Raw genomic sequence first — 22,050 nt, forward strand, 5'->3', positions numbered from 1 at the left:
AATCACAAAAATAAAATTGGGGATTTTTGATATCACTTTTTTTTTAATCAGGGGTTAAGTCAAGTGGTTGATGGATGTGAAGTCCACTGATTGATTGCATGTCGGGCATCCCCCTGAGGTCATCTTGAGTAGGAGTCATTTAAATAGTCATCTCGCCATCTGGTGAGCGAGTGACTTGCATCACTGCTGCAACGAGGCCGATCGCATTCCGGCAAAGGGAGCAGAAAATGAATCCAACCCATCAATTCTAAGAACATTCTGATTCTGAAAGGCGGATCTTGAGTGAGCTTGTGATGCTTTTGTGCCTACCTTACAGGCCGCCGTGCCTCCCTCGCTCCCTTTCCCGTCAAGTCCAAATCGGGCACATGATGGAGCTCTGTGTGTGTGAGTTTCCGAACGGCTCTAATCTGCAGCTTTAATAGCGTGCCGAGTGTGTGCAAAGCTGTAGCTGGCTGCGAGTCAGTGTGAGCAAAGACACTGGCAGTGGCTTCATGTCACTGTCACACACACATAGACTTTCCCTCAGCGCCATCGCTCAAACTCGCTGTTCCTTTTGTCCACTTTGTGCTTGAGCGCCCACACGTCCGTATGTCCGAAATTTTGCATGCCATCCTCCACCGACCGCATGCAAAGATTGTTTTTAAACCATGAAGCAAATTTGAATCAGCTATGGCTTTTATATTTGACATTTAAAAAAAGTTGACTATTACACTAAATCATCCCTCTCTGATTTGTAAGAAACCACCGCGCCTGAAGAAAAACAACCAGAAACAGAAGGCGTGGCATCACTCTATGAGCTTGTACTCACAGCATGAGTTGCTGTTGTGTAAGGAGTCCTTGATGGGACCGAGATGAGGACAGAAGGAAGGAGACACTACAGTCTGCGTGAGTGAGAAGAGAAAGCAGCAACGTACACTCTGTTCCACTCTGTTACCTAGCAACGCTCGCCGGCCGCCCTTGCTCCAGACGCATTATCTTCAGGCATGACACGGAGCCGTGAGAGTCGGTCGGGATTTAGGAGCAGATGGAGAGCTGGATTGGAGGGGGAAATACGCCGTGAACCCCTCCATGTCGGCAAAATGCCAAGGGCCAAGAGTCATTTAGCCATGTCAGCCTGTTACATTAGCGTCAAGTGTTGACCTGCACTCTAGCTCAACTTTGAGTTTGAAATTTATCTCTCTAGTCATTCAACAGAGTATTAAGTAAAGCTTCCCTCTGGCAAAACAAAAAAATTATCCGTAAACAAGATATTATAATCCAATAATGTCCATTTTGGTTTAAGTAAATACATACTGGAATGGAAAAAAAAATGGCACGGGCTTACATATTTTAATACGTGATGCTAATATAGAGTAATAAGCATGAATGTGACCTATTTACAATCTAATTAATAGAGCAGTTATTTTAGATATTTGCTATTTCGGGACAGCCAATCAGAAATGGTTATAATATTACGTTAAAATTGAATACTGGTTTGCATTACAGCAGCTCTGTTACCTTTGCCTTGGAGTGCACGTGGTGATGGCGTATGTTCCTGGCAGTGATGGTGGCCAGCTGTCTTTGGATCCACTGCAACTCCATCTGAGAGTGCCTCAGCAGCTCCTCCACATTAACGGCGGATGTGTGATCCCGCATTATCACCTGCAAAATACACAGCACCATTAAAAATACACACACGTGAGTCATCGTGAAAAAGGCATCATCATAAGCACATGCTTGTTGATATATGCAAAAGGTTGCGTATGCATATTGTGTTAAATACACGTTTGTTTATATGTGCTGTGGGTGTGCTCCAAAATCAGCCGGCATTGGGTCACGTGTTCCCTGGAAAAATATTACATTTTTGTTACAGGAAGATATTGTTAATTTAAAACAGGGGTGTCAAACTCATTTTTTTCGGTCTTTCGGAGGACCATTATGACCGTCAACCCAAATAAATGTATGAGCACCTCATATTATATATAGTAAAAGCTACAAAACAAACCAGATCAGACAAGTAAAAACTGGTCAAATATTTAAAAAAAAAGATATTAAAAGTGAAAACAATTTGCAATTCTAGTAATGACACGAATTTCATATATTATTTGTCACATAAAATGATGTGGCGGGCCGTATCTGGCCCCCGGGCCTTGAGTTTGACACCTGTGATTTAAAACAAAGAAACTACACACACAAAAAAAACACAATTGAAGCAGTATTGGTATCTCCTTGTCACTTACTGTAAAATTCCAGCATCTTCTTTCACTAAAACTGCATAGCTTGCTTTTTTTCAGGCACATAACAAGCATCCATGATCACCTCCATAAGTTGACGCTGACTAAAATGATTGATAGGATGCACCAACAAGCGCATGTTGTTCAGGGTGAGGCCGAGCTCGAGCTTCACTCCGGTTATGTAAGAGAGGATTACAGTTCTTCTCTCAACACAATTACAATAACATTTATGCGCCCTATGCTAAATCCTACTTTATGTCATCCTTCTTTTTACGTCTGCACGAATACTTTCTTATACAACACGTACGATTGTGATTTATGTGCGTAATTTTAGGGGTTTTCAATTTTGTCTGGAAATTATTTATTAATTACAAATATGGATAGGTCCAGCAACACATGGCGACTAAAGTTCTTGACAGCGGGTACCATAAACCTGTTGCCATTCATATAGCATATAAGCAAAGGCGGAGCTAGAGTGGGGACTGCAGGGGCACTGTCCCCCCCAAAAAATGTTTTATATGTGAATAATTTCAAGCTATTTTCACGAGATATAAATAAAAGCATCAATTTGCATGAATTAAAAGGTTAAAAAAAGATTTAAGCTTTCATATACTCACCCTTTCAACTGATCTTCTGTGGTTCCCTGCAGGCCCGGTACCTCGCTTGGCATCTTCTATTCCTCAAATATTAAAAAGCAAAACAAACGCAACACACAGCAATGCCTTGAGCTGCCCTACAAATGTGTGCAGCTTGTGAGCAGAGTTTTTGGATGGCGTCTTCCCCCCGATGACTTGCTCTTTTGAGAAGCAAGTCCCGAATTGTTTCCCAGCGTTGTTCGGCCCAAAGGCTGCCTGCTGCGTGGGCCATATGGCACATTTAACAAAAAAAGGGAGAAGCAAGTAAGACAGGAGAGGGGCGTTTTGAGGTTGAGCTCACACTTAACACAAAGTGAAGTTATGCCTGTTAAAGCGAGTGAAAAAGGCCTTGATATGCTTCATTACTTTTGTTTTATTCGGGGGCATGTTTTCACACGGTTGCTTGATGGTTTAACAACAAACATGCAGTACAAAAATAACAGCATGTTTTGCTCATTTTTGAAGTCTTTTTCATAGAATTGGAGTTCCCGATATGAAACACTGAGACTGTGATGAGTTGTGTAAAAAAAAAAAAAAAAAAAATGAATGAGATATCAAAGGATGCATGTTCATGCATATTGATCCTGCGCTCTTTCACTCCAAGCAGAAGTGCTGTCCCATCACATCTTTGCCAGGGCTCAGCAGCTGCGTGGCAGTTTCAAACTCCAGTGGGATGCTCTTGGTCGATGTTTTCAAGTCTCGATCCATCAGCTGAGTGGACAGAGAATATTTATTGTGCTGCTTGTGTGGCAACAGGGATTAAGATGTTAAGGTTAGCAAAAGTGGGCCAACACTGTATATCATTAATTCGACCATGTAGGTAGCAGAAATTCCATCTTTAAAGTTGGAAAAAAAAGTTGCTAGATCTCATGACCATGGCACAGTCATCTGTAAAGCAAAAGTTTGAAAATACCAAATGAAGAGCCACATCACCTCAAATGTTGTTATCTCAAGCACCTCACTGAGGTCATCCTCATTTGGTGACAACGATGTGTTGATGAGCATGGCAGCTTTGACCACATCTGGATGGTAATGTCTCTGCAGTGTCTGCAGAAAGACAGGAGGAACTTAAATTCAACCAGTTCCATAAAATTGTATATGTAATTGAGTACAGATGCCACAAGATGGCGCCAAAGCACTCCAATCACACACCTTAATTTCCCACAAGCTACTTTCTAAGGCACGGCACTGAGCAGGGTCATCTTCATCCATCAGGTATGGGTCTTCCAAAAGCTCTGTCATAGTCAAACATATTCGACACAGACTTAAGAGGCTTTCGTGAGTTTTTAATATGGCCGCTATGTGCAAGAGCTCACCGTCTTCTGCGCTGGGCTTGTGAATGAGGATCCGGGAGGACGGGTGGCGACGGATCAAGTTGTAGATGAAAGGGAGCACGAAGAGGAGCGCCGCGGGCGGGGCCGTGAGAGCCAAACGGGCCAGGCGCTTAGCAAAAGCGGCCACGATATACAACGGCAGGTGACTGGAATCAAAATAAAACACAAATGCTCACATATTTCATTTAACGAATTTTAATGGCAAGTGAAAGCTCTACCTGGAACTGAGGAACAGGTTGGCCAAATGGAAAAAGCGAGCTTGGTACTTGACATGGAAAATGGAAGGCTCAAGAAGATTATATAATTTCTTGTAGAAGTCAGGGTACTCTCTGAAAGGCATCAAAAAAAGTTATAATTTTGTTTTGTTAGTTTCTATCAATGCATTCACAGAATGTCCATTTTACCCTTTGGTTAAAATGTTATGACTGTTTGATATCAACGTATAATATAATACTCACAGGTTGTGTTTATGCACGAGGATAAAAAGTCCATTAAGAGCCAACAAGCTGATGGCGCCACCTATCCAAAAAAGACATTTATCTATTATTGGCCTCAAAGTGACTTTCAACCACTTCATCTCAGATGTACAAATTTATTGGGAGGTTGTGCGACTACCCAAAGGAAAAAAAAAAACATACCGACATCATAGGCGGCAGTCAAGAAGTCAATCATCATCGTGGGTTCGCTCATGTGGGGCAAAATAGCATCATGGAGCATCACCAAGACCTTTTTATACATGTTGCTCGGCAACTACAACGAAAAGTCCAGTCGGTGTCAGAGTTGGGGAGACTTGTTTGTGCGGTGGCACATTTCACATCACCTTATGCTTGAGGAAGCCGAGCCACATCCTCTCGAAGGTACGCTTGTGTTCCTGCGATGACAAAAGAACATGAAACTCTTCCAGACAATTCCAACATGGCTGATGCTGCTGTATAGGAAGAAGAGCCTACGTACAAGTAGTTTTGCAGCTTTCCAGTCTTCGTGTTTTGCTGAAATGAGAACAAATTATCGGTACGATTGAAGCAAATAATACATTAAACATCCGGTCTCACCTTCCTGTTTGACCATAAAGTTGGAAAGCTTGGACTGCTCCTTTGGCACGCTGATGTTGGACATGAGAGTAAAAACGTTGAGTTGGTATACAGGCATTACTTCCTGGAGAGGGAAAAAAGCCAGATATATTATTTGGAGGATTTGGGTTGACAATGGAAAGTTGTGTACTAAACTGCAACGTTGTCTTACCCCTTTGCTTTTGTCCATGACTTGGCCGATGTTCCCGCGGATTGAGCTCATGACATAATAGCGTACATCCTCCTTCTCCAGGAACTCATAAAACCGAGAAATCAGTAGAGACTTGTCCATCGTCCGGGAAAGCATTCTGTCCACTATAGACTACACGAGACATGGAGGATAGAAAATTAAGCTTTTTATAATAAAATAAGAGATTCTGAGAGAACACATGCTAACTTTATGCTGATGATTGACAAAATAGCGACCTGTATCAGTTCCCGGGGGAAACTGTGGTGTTCACAGCAGTCCAAGTCCATGAGGGGGTGTTTTCCTTCTCCCGCTGCAAACTTCATCAGGCAACACAACGAAGCTTCCTATTTTGAAAAAATGCTTAGTATAAATAATCCAATGATTACGTTTCTCCGTATTCCATTTTGAGCTAACTTACCTGGACCGCATGAAGTTCATGACTAAGGTGTTCAAGCAGCATCTCCATGCAGTTGTTGTAACGGTGTCTCATGAAAATACGGTATTTGTCTTCAGCATTATAATCACCTAGTAATGAGTTGAATATGAGTTTAAAACACAAAAGCATGTTTGATGACAATGTGTAAGGATTGCACACCATTTAACGCGTCGTCTTCTGCTGGTAGTTTGCCATTAAATAGCTCATTTCTTTCTAAAAGCGTGCAAAATAAATTGCTGCACGCGTTGATGGCCATGACAACATCGTTCTCCTCTTCTGACTGCAAGAAGACAATCACATCAATTAAAATGACAGAAAGAAGCATTCCAGTGGAATTACACATACCTGAAGAGCCTCGAATATGTCGAATACGTCATTGGCGTGTTTTCTGCTTTGAAGTATATTAAAAACTACATTGTTTAGGTCAATTTGAGCTTTTTTGACACTCGTTTCTGATTTTGCCTTTTTCACGTTGCGCTTTAGGGAGGGCGCCATGTTTGTTTGGAATAGAGGAGGGGGCGCGTTTTTCTTCTTCTACTCTCTACTTTCTTTTAGATGGTACATTACTGCCCCTGACTGGCCATTTGGATAAGTTTATTTACTTTCGAGTCGAGGGATTGAAATAATAAAACAAAATAAAAGTATGAGGTGGATCGTACTAAATAAAATGAAAAAGAGTTGACAATAATAACAAGTATTTTTCATAATAAATGCTGTCGCAGTATACATTTATTGCCTGCAGAGCTGACGTGAACACTCAGTCGCGCGATAAAACAAATCCCGCGATATTTACATCTGGGGTCAAAGTTGATACTCCCCATGTGCCTAGATGGCGGCTATAAGTGTCAAGTTAGGGAAATGAATAATAGATTTATTCAAATTGTTTAAGATGAAACAACGTTGAATCCGGGGGAAAAGGACAATTTGTTGCGTAGCACATTCCAAACTATTTTTTTCGTTCTCAACTAATTTGTTTTTATTTCGATATCTTGTGCTATTCCGCGTTAGCTTTATCACCTTGCATCGTTTTGGTTGCACTGTCTCTCCCCAATGGCTTAGGGGACATGTTTAAAACCAGGCTGCCGCTGAGTGCCTTGGTTAACTGCAGACGCGTAGTAGCAACAAACGGTAAGATTTTCCACACAGTGAAACTTAACTTTTTGCATTCTGTACCTCTGTAAAGGTTGTTTCGTTCTCCAGGTGCTTTTTTTAAATTCCTTTCCAACATGAGTGAAGCATCACAAAACGAACCGGCTGCCAATCTCTTGAAACGATCCAAAGAGGACAATGAGGTTGTTCAATCCACTAAAAGAGCAAAATCCGAGGGAGATCACACCGATGAGGAAAGGCGATACCCCAAAAAGAAAGTCATCCTTCTTATGGCGTACTGTGGCAAGGGGTACTATGGAATGCAGGTACAAAACAAACCAACACCTTTAAATTAAAAACCCCCGCCCTTAATTCTTTACATTTTTCTTCAGCGAAATCCTGGGAACGCTCAGTTCCGGACAATAGAAGATGATCTTGTCGCAGCTCTTATCAAATCAGGCTGCATCCCTGAAAAGCATGGCGATGAAATGAAGAAGATGTCTTTCCAAAGATGTGCCAGGACTGATAAGGTAGGACAGTTATCTTCATCCATCCATTTTCCATCCATGGTCTCGAGGCAACGTACATCCTGGACTGCTTGCTATCTAATTGCAGAGCAAATAGAGACCAAAACATATTTAACACACACACATGTCATAAGATTACTAATGTCATCAATCATTTCCTATTTGATATATTTTAGGGTGTGTCTGCAGCAGGCCAAGTGGTGTCTCTGAAGCTGTGGATGATTGAAGATATAGTTGAAAAAATTAACGAGCACCTACCACCTCAAATCAGAATCCTTGGTGAGAAATATTTTCATTTTCTCATGTCACTTATATTGCATATGTGTAGAACAGATCATTCTGTAAAAGTTGTTTACTGTCCAACTAACCACAAAAAACAACCATGTGTGTTTAAATATATTTTCAGTTGGTCAGTTGACAATGCTTTTTTCATCTCTCCAACCTCAGGTGTGAAACGAGTGACCCAAGGCTTCAATTCCAAAAACAACTGCGACGCTCGCACATATTCTTACCTGCTTCCAACAGTGGCCTTTTCTCATAAAGACTATGACACAAATGACACGGCATCCTTCCGCCTCGATCCGGAGACACTTCAGAAGGTCAACCATCTGTTTGCGCGATACAAAGGAACCCACAACTTCCACAACTTCACATCCCAGAAGGCTCCGAAGGACCCCAGCGCCCGTCGCTACATCACTGAGATGTCCTGCGGCGAGCCTTTTATCCTCAATAAAAACGAATTTGCTGTCATCACGGTGCGAGGTCAGAGCTTTATGATGCATCAAATCCGGAAGATGATTGGCCTTGTCATCGCAGTCATTAAGGGATACGCGCAGGAGAAAGTCATGGACCGCAGTTGGGAACAAGACAAAGTGGACGTGCCCAAAGCCCCAGGACTTGGCTTGGTCTTGGAGAGGGTCCACTTTGACAGGTATAACAAACGCTTCGGAGGCGACGGGCTCCACGAGTGTCTAGAATGGGACGGTGAAGAGGAAGCCATCAAAGCCTTCAAAGAGGCTCATATTTATCCAACCATTGTGGAGACGGAGTGTCAGGAGGGCTCCATGCGCAGCTGGATGGCCACACTGCCCATACATGACTTCCACGGCACAGCCACTGGAATGCAGAACAATAAAGAGCAGAAAGAGGTATCAGGCAACATTTAGTAATGATAAATGCAAAAAAAATACATTTTCCTAACTGTTGTTTCTTTTCTTCCAGGAAGATGCAGATATTGCAAATGACTCTGATTAAGAAGACTCCTGCATACTTTTATTTTATAAAAATAATGAGGTTTTCATGTTGTATTTCAGTTTGCTTATTTTTAGTTCAGCTTTCTTATTGAGGTGTTCTTATTTATGTCACACAGGCTACATAGTTACTCTACACAAATGAAAAATAAAAGCCCTTTTCTTTACTCCAACGTGGCTAATTGATTATTCACAGAACTGTATATGTCAATATGTCTATTAGGGGCGTGAGGAAACAAGAAATGCAAATCAATGTTAAAGAAGAGAAACTGTGCAGGCTTGAGTATATGAATGCAAAAGTATGGAAGTTACTTTATATTATAAGGAGATAGCCAATGAAAATCGAAGTTCCATTACTCGGAAAGGTGCATTGTGATTCATTGTGTAGTAAACCTATTATCCAGTGGAGAGCAGCAAAAACGTGTTAACTGGTTGAATCAGAATGGTGGCTCTCTTTTGATTTAAGGATATAGCTGATTTTAGCAGAGGTGATCAGCGTCCCGGGAGATAACAAAACAAATATTTTATTTATATAATATTATTCATTCATTCATTCGTTAATTTAACAGACGTCACAGGGCCAATCACAGGGCCCGCCCACACACAATATAATTGTAGAAATGTGAGTTGTAATTCATCCAATTTATAAATAAGATTCCAATGATTCTGATATACTAGCAAAGACAACATAAATGGTGGACATTAGAGTGATTATATTTATTTTTATTAGATTTTCTTTCCATGGAAAATTAAGATGGCGAGTAAAGGAGTTCCGGTTTGAGTCACCAATCAGAAACGAGACCTTTCCGGTTTGAGTAACCAATCCGAGCGTTCCACATGCGGACACCGAACACCGCATTCGACTCACACGAAGGCTGCGGCGGACAAATGCAATAGCGTAGAGCCGTAGATGACGCTGGTGATTCCGCAATAATACATACTCAAAGCAGGCTAGGAGTAAGCTACAAGACAACCGCATGTTTATATAATTCGTGTGTTTTTTTTTCTCCGGCTGCGTCGTCTATGTAGAGATCGAGGCGTACGTTTACGGCGTTGATGATATGAACAATCCGTTGCAGATTTCTCGGGGGAGCGAGCAAAGCGCGACCGGCGAAATCAAGCCAGAGCCGAATTGTTAGCTTAGCTTTAGCGGCTAACTTACCCGTTAGCACCTTAGCCGCTAATTCGGCCCCTTTAAGCAGACACCTGCTCGCTGTTTTGCCCTTTGTTTAAGTAATTTATACACAGCCCCACAGTTAAAGGTCGTTTTGTTATTTTAATTTATTTTAATTTAAAACCAGATCGCTTTGAAGCAAGGCAGGACTGTGTCAGGTCGAGGTCGGGACCATCAGAGGCATACGGGTCTCCTCGAGTGGCCATTCACCATGGACAACGCGCACACTAAGACGGTTGAAGAAGTTTACACCTTTTTTAACGTGAACGAGAGCACCGGCCTGAGCTCGGAGCAAATCAAGAAACAACGGGAACGATTTGGACCTAACGGTAAGGATCGGGGCTTCTTAAATCGTGGCGTGTTACAGTTGCATGGCCCGTGCCACCGGTGTTGTAACGGACATTTACCAGATGGTGACGTCACTGTGTGCGTAATGAAGTGCCGTAAACGGGCACTGACCTGATTTATATTACGAATACAATAGTTATTGTGGAACTGTCGCGTACTATATTGTCTACTCATGATGGAACTCAATTTAACTTTTTTTTTTTTTTATCTGGGTTTCCTTCATGACGATGTGCAGAGTTGCCAGCAGAGGAGGGTGAGTACATATGAACTCTTTTATACACTGAAAATATGCTTAATTTAAGTAACTATTTTTTTCTTCTTAAAAGGCAAGTCTCTTTGGGCGCTGGTGGTGGAACAGTTTGAAGATCTGCTCGTGAGGATCCTCTTACTGGCTGCCTGCATATCCTTTGTGAGTATTACTCTGTCATTGCTCAATGTAAACCGGAGCTGTTTTGTGGCTACAAACTGCTATTTTTAAAAGGATTGTTGAAGTAACCCTGTCTGAGTGGGTTGTGATTCAACGGGCGGGAATTAAAGTGAACGGAAAACAGCAGTTAAGTGATTCTTGATATATTGTCTGTCTAAGGCAAATACATTTGAGTCACAGTCCACAACCTTTTATTAGCAAACATAAATCCTTGTAGATTAAGCGCAAGTACTGCGGAGTGTACTAGAAAGGAAGTGTTTTTCTGCTCTTAATGCAAATCAAACATGTCTTCTGAGCCTGCGTTGTCTCACAACAGTGATGTTAACACAATTCGAGTTGGAGCTTTTGCGCTTGGGAGTGAAAGACAGTCGCGTTGTTAATCAGTGAACAGATGAATATATCACCTACGTGTCATTGAGATGAAAAGCCTGTTGACAAAGGGTCATTTGAAGTTTGAGTGGCAAATACTTTAGGTATACTTGAACGCTGGTAGACTGATAAAAGTGGAAATGAATAGGTAGCAGTGTGTCATTCTGATGGTTTAGCCGTCGCCTACAAATAAAATTAATTTGTTATTAATTAAATATCGGAACAATTGTGCAATACAGCTAAGTTGCCCAAAGATCAAACACAAAATAATAAATACTCGTAATAATGAGAATAATATGCAAAAGTTTTATATTTGAATAGATTTATTCAAAAAGTTTGCTTTAATTCTGAATAATATTTGATTGCGTGCAGAAGGGCTCGTTGATAGTTGCATCTAGCCCAGTTTCCACCACCCGGTTTCAAAATGTCATTTTATTTTTGTGTATTGTAATTGAGGCGGTGAAGTGACTCATCAAATATTTTAGTTACATCCTGGTAAGCTGGTATGAGCTAACACGTGCCCTGTATTATGTCATCTGCTGGAAAATAGGTAAGGAAAGTAGATGACCTACTTTCATGGACTCAACCAAATTTAACTAGTTTTGCCAATCAAAATTTATTGTCTGGGTTGCATTTAATGTTCATGTTTCCTTTGGTCCAGGTGCTGGCTTGGTTTGAAGAAGGAGAAGAAACCGTAACAGCGTTTGTGGAGCCTTTTGTCATTCTGCTCATTCTCATCGCCAACGCCGTTGTTGGAGTCTGGCAGGTAAAGAAACTCTTCGATGAACAAACGACGGTGACACTGCGCCATACTTTTAACCAAGCAAGCCTCCTCAACTAGTGACTGTTGTCCCGTATAAAACATCACTGTTTTCCTTGGCAGCTTGCCTGATTTTAATCTTACTTGTCGTAAAATCGTAGTACTACTATGATTATAATCTATTCATCACTCAAACTAGCTTGAACATGTAATTATTTTCATAATGTGCTGGATTTTATTGTTTTTTAAACATCAGGAGCGTAATGCAGAAAATGCAATTGAAGCCCTAAAAGAATATGAGCCAGAAATGGGAAAGGTCTACCGCCAGGATCGGAAGATTGTCCAGAGGATCAAGGCCAGGGACATTGTGCCAGGGGACATTGTGGAGGTTGCAGGTAAGATCACGACTTCATTCCCTGCAATATTTTGAAATAGTTGAGCGATCGGGAAAAATGTACTTCCTATACTGCAGATTCCTCTTGGGCGATTTACTGTCAGAAATATAACCGTAAATAGAACAGTTATGTAATAGATGAACATGTCCCAAACTCCCGGCTGTCCATCCCACCACTCTTGCATATTTGGCTTCCCCCCGCAATTATTTTACTGACAGCGGCGTTTATCGTTGCGTGGGTGGGATTGTGATCTTTCTATTCATGAAAAGAGCACAAGTCGTCTCTGGAGGCCCCCAAGTGACCCCTGCGAAAGGTCATTGAAGGCTGTTGGCCTACGTGCCTCGCTCTCCGCTCCAGAACGCATCATGGAAAAAAATAAAAAAAGATAAATAAATCCAACCCCCCTCCATGTTGCGGAGTAGCTGGTAGGAGGAAGATGCAAAGTGTGAGCTTCTCAAATTGATTTCTACTCTTATCCTCGTGGTCGTTTTGTTTTGACAGTCGGCCCGGACATGTTCAGTTCCGAAAAGACCCAAACTATACACAATTTGTCTTCCTCCAGGGATCAGATCAAAGATAAGCTCCTTTGTTCACATCGGGGTGAGGAAAAGTTCCTCCTTCAGGCCAGCGCATTCCCGGAATAAGACTAGCTAAAAATACATCCGCAAAGTTCTGGATTACGACACCAAAGTTTGTTTTAGGAAGAATATCTGGGGACTCGGCAGAATGATAACAAGTTGAGGCGAAATTGCTAGTAGTAGCTTGAGGGAATCTAATCGTGACGCCAATGCAGATTTGAGTCATCTTGTTGTTTGTCTGCTCAAGAGATGAGCTCCAAAGACATTTGATGGTAGGCAGGTGGTGAAGAGGAGCTTCTGACAGCGCCCAGTATAGTAGCAGGCCATATTTGGTCGTGTTTTGTCTCAGGAGTTTGACATTAAAGAATCTGTGCATTGGGATCGGAGAGTGGCGATGATACTTTTTGCTTCTTCATTTCTTATTGATAATGTGGATTGAGGGTGGAAAAAAAAAAGTCACTTCACCCTCCCTGACACTGGTCGTGAGAATGTTGGCACATGTGCTGACAAAAATTGGTCCTGCCCCTTCAATCCATTTGGAGCTGATCAAAATAGTTTCGCCATTTTTGGATGTGTGTTTAGCAGGACTCCTTGCATCCTCCCTCTCTCCCCTCCCCGGGCACTTCAGAGGCTCAAGGGGTTTACATGTCCGTCTTCACTGTCATAGCAAGGGTCTCAAGATTGCAATTTTTATATCGCAAAATTACAGAAGTATCAGAGAAATAGCACAAAGCACACGTTCTGTTTGATCATTCAATCTTTGTCTGTACTACTTTCTAAGGATGACACACTCGAGGATTTGCTGTATGTTTACATTTCGCTTTACAAGGGATGTCTGAAGTTTATTGCGGAAAGGATGCGTAATGGATCTGGATTTGGTTCCCAGGCGGTTCATTAACAGAACTCAAGCCATACATTAGAGCAAAACGTTTTGTGTAGCGCAGTTTTCTTGACGATCTTCGCGATTAAATGACTGACTGCTGATTAATAAGTCAAATGGATGTTATTTTTCCTTGCACCTTATTAGACAGCAAAATAATTGGGACTGTTCACAGCGGGTCAGCCAGTTAGTATCCAGGATTGCACTCCATTTTGTCTCTGTTGTGTCAAGACGCTTTCACTTGGCAATTCGTTCCGTTCAACTGCTTTAATGATCAAAGAATCCATTATTACGCTCATCCGTTCTTGTTTGTCACACATTAGACCCAACACACATTGCTCGTTGTTTTCCCCCATTTGCAGGAACAGTTGCGATAAATATATTTTATCGCTTGTTGATATTGCAATGTTGCTTAAGCATGGAATGCTGCTAATGAATTTTCTGTGTTGTTTTTTTGTCCATAGTTGGTGATAAAGTACCCGCAGACATCAGGCTGACCTCCATCAAGTCAACCACGTTGAGAGTTGACCAGTCAATTCTAACAGGTAAAATTCTTTCACCTAGATTCAAAATGTGATTGTACAGCTGCCACACGGTCCTTTCAAGCTGATGAAAAAAAAATGACCCGCCTCCCTCCCCTTGACATTAATACCCTCTAAGCCGTCCTCTAGTTTTTACGTCCACACAGTCAATACAAAACAATCAAACCTGAGGGATGTGGCGACAAGGAAGATGCGGGTGGGTGATTTGCACAGCAGTGGAAAATATTCAAAGTGGCATCTAAGGATGGATGCTACACGTGAGAGTTGTTTTACGTGAATCGAGGCCTTAAATCTTGTCCGTCCCAACTGCCTTAATTGGTAGCGAAACTCCTCTGGGTATTTTTAGGGTTTCAGCGATTTTTCCCTTTCCCCATTCAAGGCCACGCAGCCGTCAAACGCGACCTGTTGCTCCCTATCGGAACATGCTGGGTTGCGGCGACATCAGCTGCCCTCCCACCTGTCATGGCGCCGCTTGATGGTTGTCATGCCTGCTTTGACAGCTGGAAAGACTTTTCCCACACACTGCAGCGTCCCGTTACAACTGCTGCACATGTGACCGTTTGATGTTTCCTTCTTGTAGGAGAGTCTGTTTCTGTTATCAAGCACACTGACCCGGTGCCAGATCCCCGTGCGGTCAACCAGGACAAGAAGAACATGCTCTTTTCCGTAAGTGACTTTTGTTTGCTTAAAATGTGACATTCAAGTCGATTACATAAGTGCTTAGCTCAGCATAGTCGTCCATCCACTTCCACATTTCACCAAACGTGCAATTTCCCTTTACTCCTAGGGCACCAACATTGCAGCCGGCAAGGCCGTCGGCGTGGTGGTGGCCACAGCCGGAAACACGGAGATCGGTAAAATCCGTGACGAGATGGCCGCCACGGAGCAAGAGCGCACGCCGCTGCAGCAAAAGTTGGATGAATTCGGACAGCAACTCTCGAAAGTAATACACTCGGGTTATTTGGCTGTGCACGGGTTTGATTCCTTATTACGTCTGAGGTGTGAAAATGAATTGTGGCCTGCATTTTTGCGTCAGGTGATTACGCTGATCTGCATCGCTGTGTGGCTCATCAACATTGGACATTTCAACGATCCCGTCCACGGAGGCTCATGGATCCGAGGGGCTGTCTACTACTTCAAGATTGCTGTGGCGCTGGCAGTGGCTGCGATCCCTGAAGGTAAGCTCGACAGCTTTACGAGATTGTATATCAGCCAGGTGTGCAAAGTTTGATTATCTGACACTATGTGACAAGCATCTTTCTGATCATGAAACATCTTGCTTTTCAGGTCTGCCTGCCGTCATCACCACTTGTCTGGCTTTAGGAACACGGCGCATGGCCAAGAAAAACGCCATTGTCCGCAGTTTGCCCTCTGTGGAGACCCTCGGCTGCACTTCTGTCATCTGCTCCGACAAGACCGGCACACTGACGACCAATCAGATGTCTGTGTGCAGGGTAAGGCACACGTTTCTCATTTCAGCTCATTTATACAGCCGATATATATCAGGGACTTTTAAAGATGGCTGCTTGTTTGCGAATGTTGGTAAACTGCTGCCATCTGCTGGATGTTGGTAAACCGCTGCCATCTGCTGGATGCTGCATCAATCCCATTTTCCTGCAGAACCGCCACAAGTCTGATTTAGTATAATTGAATTGCTCTCTTAAAATAATGATGTTAATATTTTATCCTAATGTTTTTGCTTTGCAGATGTTTATCATTGACCAGGCTGACGGCAAGCATTGTTCCTTGAAGGAATTTACTGTTACCGGCTCTACCTATGCCCCAGATGGAGAAGTGTGAGTGCAGTGTATAACAAAGTCTTCCTCTTGTATCGATGTGTTGAGGCCTACTTAATAACCGCCTGTGTTGTGTCTTTATTTAGGTACCAGGATGGCAAACAGGTCAAATGTTCCAAATATGATGCCCTGGTGGAGTTGGCCACTATCTGTGCTCTCTGCAACGATTCCTCATTGGACTTTAACGACGTGCGTTTGCATATGAAATGTACTTCTGCTGTCAGGGGATGGACGCTGTGGTTTTAAATGTGTTTTTGTTTTTTTTCCTATTTCCAGACTAAAGGTGTGTATGAGAAGGTGGGCGAGGCCACCGAGACTGCTCTCACGTGCCTGGTGGAGAAGATGAATGTGTTCGACACCGATTTGAAAGGCCTTTCCAAGATCGAGAGAGCCAATGCCTGCAACTCCGTAAGTAATATTTAACTCTTCTCAAAATACGAAAGATGAACAAAAAAAAAAACTGACCGGCTCTGTTGTGTTGCAGGTGATCAAGCAGCTGATGAAGAAAGAGTTCACATTAGAATTTTCCAGAGACAGGAAGTCCATGTCTGTGTATTGCAGCCCCAACAAAGCCCGCTCATCTGCTGGCAAGATGTTTGTCAAGGTATGTTTGAGCCGATCGTTGAGCATGCTTACTTTTTATTATTGAGTATGTTCCTTAAAGGTCTGTGTGCTCCTCTAAACAGGGTGCCCCCGAGGGAGTGATTGACAGGTGCACGCACGTCCGCGTGGGTGCCACCAAGGTGCCCATGACCCCCAGCATCAAGGACAAACTGATGTCAGTCATCAGGGAATACGGAACCGGCCGAGACACCCTGCGCTGTCTCGCTCTGGCCACCCGAGACAACCCCTTGAGCAAGGAGGAGCTGGTCTTGGAGGACTGCACTCGCTTTGTTGACTACGAGGTAACCGCAGCTGACTTTTCAACTTTGTGGCATTGCCATGTTAGTGCTTAATGCGTGTGGGTACAAGAAATAATGGTTTTGTTTATTCTTCTCAGACTGACCTGACCTTCGTGGGCTGTGTGGGTATGCTTGATCCTCCCCGGGCGGAGGTGGCGGCTTCCATTAGGCTCTGTCGTCTGGCGGGCATCCGAGTAATTATGATCACTGGAGACAACAAAGGTGCGCATGTGCAAAACACAAGAAATAAGCTTTGTTTTCTTGAAAGGCCCAGGATGTAAATAATGAGTTCCTTCTGGCCATTCCAGGCACGGCAGTTGCAATTTGCAGACGCATCGGCATCTTTGGAGAGGAGGACGACGTCGCCAGCATGGCTTACACGGGCCGCGAGTTTGACGATCTGAGCCCCGCCGCGCAACGAGAAGCTGTGGTGAAGGCCCGCTGCTTTGCACGCGTGGAGCCGTCCCACAAATCCAAGATTGTCGAGTACCTGCAGTCTTACGATGAGATTACAGCTATGGTGAGATGAGAAAAAAAATAATATAAATTTGGAAGATTGTTTGTGGGTCTCATGTTGTGCCTTGCTGGTTTCAGACTGGCGATGGAGTGAATGACGCCCCTGCTCTGAAGAAGTCCGAAATTGGCATCGCCATGGGCTCGGGAACGGCGGTCGCCAAGACTGCCTCCGAGATGGTGCTGGCCGACGACAACTTTGCCACCATTGTGGCCGCGGTCGAGGAAGGCCGGGCTATTTACAACAACATGAAGCAGTTCATCAGATATCTCATCTCGTCTAATGTGGGAGAAGTTGTTTGGTAAGTGGGGGCACACAAAACTTTTTTTTTTTTTTTACTTCAGCATGCTCAGTTTTTCTAAAAAAACATTTGGTGTTTGTATCGTAGCATCTTTCTGACGGCGGCCCTCGGCTTCCCTGAGGCGCTCATCCCAGTTCAGCTGCTTTGGGTTAACTTGGTGACTGACGGTCTGCCCGCCACCGCTTTGGGCTTCAACCCACCAGACTTGGACATCATGAATAAGCCTCCCCGCAACGCTCGCGAGCCCCTCATCTCCGGCTGGCTCTTCTTCCGCTACCTGGCCATCGGATGTAAGTGTGCGAATGGAATAAATGCAGAGCATCTTAGGAAAATAAAATAAATATGATCTTTCAGATTGTGTTGAAGGTGATCGTGTGCCGCCCAGTCTTTTTTGTACTTTTCATTTCCTGATCAGAGCGTTCATAAAGTTGTGTTCTTGCTGTGCCTCGCCAGGCTACGTGGGCGCCGCCACAGTGGGCGCCGCCGCCTGGTGGTTTGTCGCTGCCGAAGATGGACCCAGGATCACATTTTACCAGCTGGTATGAACCACAAGTCTAATTTCTCTCATGGCAACTCGGCGCCTTCACATTCTCCCCTAAGTTCCAGCAACAACGTTTTTTTTTTGCTTACAGAGCCACTTCCTGCAGTGTGGACCACAAAACATAGACTTCCAGGATGTTGACTGTAAGGTGTTTGAGTCTCCTTATCCAATGACCATGGCCTTGTCTGTGCTGGTCACCATCGAGATGTGCAACGCTCTCAATAGGTTTGTTTTTGAATTGAGCTTTTCCACACTCCATAAATATCTGAAAGATGACAATAAATACGTGGCTTTGTGTTTCAGCGTATCTGAGAACCAGTCTCTGTTGCGTATGCCTCCCTGGGAGAACGTGTGGTTGCTGGGAGCAATTTGCCTTTCAATGTCTCTTCACTTCCTCATCCTCTATGTGGAGCCTCTTCCGGTAAGGATGTCTTATTTGGGGTCTACACTAAAGCTACACTTGTCAAGTATTTATATAAGATGAGGGGGGGGCTTGGTGAGTGACGTGGGTGCCAGCGAATGAGTGAATTCTTCCACACCACTGACTTATTTTTTCTTACTGTCATCCTGCCAGATAATCTTCCAAATCACCCCCCTGAATCTGACCCAGTGGCTAGTGGTGCTCAAGATCTCCCTGCCGGTCATTTTACTGGACGAGATCCTGAAATTTGCGGCCAGGAATTACCTGGAGCCGGGTAAAGAGCTGGAGAAGGCGGCCAGCTCGGAAGGCTGCTGCCTGGCTGCATGTATGGAGGGCATCTCCTGGCCCTTCGTGGCCCTCTCCCTCCCCGTGGTCCTCTGGATCTACAGCACCGACACTAACATGGCCGAGATGTTCTGGTGCTGACTGACTTGAGCACAACCTCGACTTTTCCATCACAGCCATCACTCCCCCCCCATGCCACACTTTGGCTCCCCCCCCCCACCATCCTTCATCCCTCTCTGCCCGCCTCCACGTGCGTAGCTTGTGTGCGTGTGTGTGTCTTTGTATAGTTAGTATGCGCGTGTGTGTGTCTATGAGTAGGAGCAACTGTAAATTTGAATTCACGTTGAAGTTACCAGATTTGAGTTGGCATAAGGCTTTATGACTATCACGTAGACGAGATTGACAGTTGCCATTTTTGACTTTTACTTTTAAAATTAACCCCTACGCCTTTTTAAGCTTTATCCTTTCGGTTGTCTGCGAGTGTCATCAGTCCAGTGTCACTACAGTAATTATTATTTAGCGCCACTTAAGAAAAGAAAGTTGGAAGATTGTGGATCTGTACAGAGATTGAACACTATTTTATGCAAATTTTTTTTTTATGGCTTTGTAAATTCGTTTGGACCGGCGTGGCTTAGACGTACTGCCTTGATGTTTCTTCTTTTCTAATGTTAACCATTGTGTCTTCAGTGTAAACGTTTTTTCAGAGGACAAGCGACGCGTGGCCGACAAGAGCGGGGAGGGGGAAAGGTTTGGGTGTGAATGTTGGGAATGCTTCGATTAGATGACGTGGGGGAGGACACCAAAAAAATAATAATTCCAGAAAAATCTAAAGTGCATGTCCTGTGACCAAGCATGAACCGTATGTGGTTACTCATTTCTAATTTATGTGCCCCCCTTCTTCTCCAAATGTAAGACCAGAAATTAATGTTATGGATACTTTTATGATTTAAAATAAGCCGTTGTTTTCTGCACTGGGAAGATCGCAGCTACCTCAATGTGATACAAATGTTTATTTTTTTTCTGTTAAATCTCTGGATGCTTCCCTACAGTCTTGCTCAGTTGTAACATCTGAGGTGCGCCCCTTGGGTCGCTTGTGCAGAAAATGGAACAGTCTCACATTCCCTCTAACCATTTTTTTAAAAAAATGATTCCTTTTGTGTGTTTTTTTTTTTTTTTTAAATCCATTTGCTTTAGAGACCAAGTAGTTCAAGATTGTGTATATAACCGTTGTGATGGCTTTTGATTCAAAGGACAATATTAAAAAAATTAGTTATGACTCAAATGATTCCAAATGAATACCCCCAAACTGTTGTTTTTTTTTTTTACTTAAAAGAAAAATACACTCATGAACCCTTTGAATCAAAGTGTTTGTCATTCTTTGATATAAATTGAAGCAACATGCAAAGCATACTTGTGAATGCTTGGCTTTTAGATATTAGTTTGAATCTAAAATACATATTTACCAGACTTGGTGTGAACATATTTGAGTGGCCATCCAATTCACCGCATTAACATTGTGGATATTGAAAGCATGTTAGTGATACTAAGACGCCTGGATGTGTTTGTGTAACAACATTGGTGTGCTTCTCTTCCTTCAATGCCTTCCATTGGCTCCCCCTGTCACGAGAGTGAGTATTTCACTTTTATTCTCCACCATCATCAAATCTGAATCATAAACTTGCCCACATGCTCGTATTGTGAATGTCACGTGTGTGCCACCCACTTTCACCCTTTTTAATCATCTAATGATTAATTTAATGATCAGACATTGTTTCTCTTCTCCTAGGTTGGCTGTCCTAAAAATCTTGAAGGCTTTCGAAGGACAGTGCCATCAATCATTCCACTCTCCATGACAACTATGTATGTACACTGAACAAAAATACTAACACATTTGTTTTGGAGCTCATTTTTAATTACTATGTTCACAAAATGCCCGTTTCTCACACAAGAAGTTGGATTATTTTGACAGAGAAGTGCTCACTGTAGATTTGTGGACACTTTGGGACAAATAGGCCTTATATGAATATAGAAACATTCACGAGCTAAAACCGATGCAAATTATATTTTTGTTCAGTCGTGATGTGTGTGCGTGTTTGTGGTTTTGGTGCACAGAGGAACTGATTTTCACAGGAAGGAGACCAAATACATGTTGTATTTATTATTATTATTTTACATGCGCTTCCACCCAGCTTCCATTTTAGTGCGCAGGAAAGTCCAACGTGTTCTTGTCTTCTAGCATGATGTTCCGTCCTTCCCTTCTTTCATGGTAGTTTTGACTCAAGTAGTGACTCAACATTGGGAGCATTTGGTCTTAGCTTGCATTTTGTGTACAAACATCATGCATGCCTCGCAGCTGTATGTAGGCTTTTACAGTTTGTAATTATAGATTCTAATGTATAAATACTCTTACATTCAGACTTAAGATTCTAAGATGGTTCTATAGTAGACTTTTTTGAAAATCACTGTTTTTATTGTAATGTTTGCACAATTATTAGAAACAACTCATTATGAATTTGGCTTCGGACTGCTTGCGTTCATTTTATTTACTGTAGGCCGATCATTTTCTGTCTCGTGATTTATTCGTTCTTAAGACATCCCTGCAATACAATAGTGCTGTTTTTTTTCCCCTCAATTGCCTCTATAGGTCTTTATGATCCTGTATGTCTGGCAACTGCTGTAAAACTGTGATTTAATAAGAGGTGTACTGTGCGGTCCCTACAAAGGAACCTGGGTTTAAAAAAAAATATGTATATTAATCACATGTAAAAATATGACTATCATTATTTAAATTCTGATAGTGATTGTAGATGCATTACAGAGGTTGTGTTTTCAGGTAAATAAAGATCATATTTCAAGTTTATTTGCGTATTTTCTATATTTAATTTGACCTAAACGAGCATAATGATTTGGCCCTTGAATTTATGAGGACATGATGTTGGCGGCAATGACTCATTCGTCCAGCAGATGGCAGTGTTGAACTAAACTTGACTGTTTTACCAAAGCTCATTTTGACACCATAGAAGAAAATACTCGTACGTTTTGTTCCTATAACGATAAAGAGTATTCGAAATGT

The 22,050-nt window shown here is 42.8% G+C and overlaps 4 protein-coding genes across 10 annotated transcripts in view; 2 read left to right on the plus strand and 2 right to left on the minus strand.

Annotated features, from left to right (window-relative positions):
* LOC148389541 (RIMS-binding protein 2-like) overlaps positions 1 to 3,051 on the minus strand; it is a 28,870-nt gene extending 25,819 nt beyond the window's left edge. The window contains exons 1-2 of one of the 3 annotated variants that reach the window (XM_088392684.1): positions 2,831 to 3,051; positions 1,498 to 1,641 (exon numbers count right to left, since the gene is read on the minus strand). In XM_088392684.1, coding sequence (XP_088248810.1) covers positions 1,498 to 1,635 — 138 coding nt within the window. In that variant the 5' untranslated portion in view covers positions 1,636 to 1,641; positions 2,831 to 3,051. The remainder of the gene's footprint in view (positions 1 to 1,497; positions 1,642 to 2,830) is intronic. The other 2 variants (XM_088392685.1, XM_088392686.1) reach the window with 2 other exon arrangements.
* A 150-nt stretch (positions 3,052 to 3,201) lies between these two features.
* Positions 3,202 to 8,567, minus strand: noc4l (nucleolar complex associated 4 homolog). Of its 4 annotated transcripts, none has more exons than XM_088392541.1 (17): positions 8,007 to 8,567; positions 7,052 to 7,572; positions 6,224 to 6,980; positions 6,038 to 6,158; positions 5,861 to 5,967; positions 5,679 to 5,786; positions 5,425 to 5,574; positions 5,235 to 5,337; positions 5,137 to 5,171; positions 5,003 to 5,053; positions 4,821 to 4,932; positions 4,641 to 4,701; positions 4,401 to 4,511; positions 4,165 to 4,328; positions 4,001 to 4,083; positions 3,782 to 3,895; positions 3,202 to 3,559 (listed from the first exon to the last, which is right to left on the minus strand). In XM_088392541.1, exons 3-17 carry the CDS (start codon positions 6,371 to 6,373, stop codon positions 3,443 to 3,445), a joined length of 1,587 nt encoding a protein of 528 aa, XP_088248667.1. In that variant the 5' UTR covers positions 6,374 to 6,980; positions 7,052 to 7,572; positions 8,007 to 8,567; the 3' UTR covers positions 3,202 to 3,442. The 4 variants fall into 4 exon arrangements, with proteins under 4 accessions (XP_088248667.1, XP_088248669.1, XP_088248671.1 ...); XM_088392543.1 differs by having other exon boundaries at positions 6,896 to 6,980; positions 8,007 to 8,566; XM_088392545.1 differs by lacking the exon at positions 6,224 to 6,980 and having other exon boundaries at positions 8,007 to 8,566.
* Positions 6,662 to 8,917, plus strand: pus1 (pseudouridine synthase 1). The gene is made up of 6 exons (XM_088392546.1): positions 6,662 to 7,006; positions 7,079 to 7,293; positions 7,360 to 7,497; positions 7,671 to 7,773; positions 7,942 to 8,642; positions 8,716 to 8,917. The coding sequence occupies exons 1-6, from the start codon at positions 6,943 to 6,945 to the stop codon at positions 8,746 to 8,748; spliced, it is 1,254 nt and encodes a 417-aa protein (XP_088248672.1). The 5' UTR covers positions 6,662 to 6,942; the 3' UTR covers positions 8,749 to 8,917.
* Positions 8,918 to 9,571: 654 nt separating this feature from the next.
* On the plus strand, positions 9,572 to 21,837 carry atp2a2b (ATPase sarcoplasmic/endoplasmic reticulum Ca2+ transporting 2b). Of its 2 annotated transcripts, XR_015861685.1 has the most exons (24): positions 9,572 to 10,247; positions 10,502 to 10,519; positions 10,593 to 10,675; positions 11,724 to 11,828; positions 12,079 to 12,217; positions 14,140 to 14,220; positions 14,798 to 14,883; positions 15,005 to 15,160; positions 15,254 to 15,395; positions 15,505 to 15,671; positions 15,925 to 16,013; positions 16,100 to 16,202; positions 16,290 to 16,421; positions 16,498 to 16,617; positions 16,700 to 16,918; positions 17,014 to 17,137; positions 17,224 to 17,435; positions 17,510 to 17,730; positions 17,818 to 18,020; positions 18,184 to 18,269; positions 18,363 to 18,496; positions 18,575 to 18,692; positions 18,846 to 20,605; positions 20,764 to 21,837. XR_015861685.1 is itself a non-coding variant. In XM_088391930.1 (23 exons), the coding sequence occupies exons 1-23, from the start codon at positions 10,130 to 10,132 to the stop codon at positions 19,116 to 19,118; spliced, it is 3,129 nt and encodes a 1,042-aa protein (XP_088248056.1). In that variant the 5' UTR covers positions 9,572 to 10,129; the 3' UTR covers positions 19,119 to 21,837. The 2 variants fall into 2 exon arrangements, 1 of the variants encoding a protein (XP_088248056.1); XM_088391930.1 differs by having other exon boundaries at positions 18,846 to 21,837.
* Positions 21,838 to 22,050: the final 213 nt, after the last annotated feature.

Source organism: Syngnathus floridae, chromosome 12, assembly GCF_059516105.1.
Source record: "Syngnathus floridae isolate MCC-2025c chromosome 12, RoL_Sflo_1.0, whole genome shotgun sequence".
Lineage (NCBI taxonomy): Eukaryota > Metazoa > Chordata > Actinopteri > Syngnathiformes > Syngnathidae > Syngnathus > Syngnathus floridae.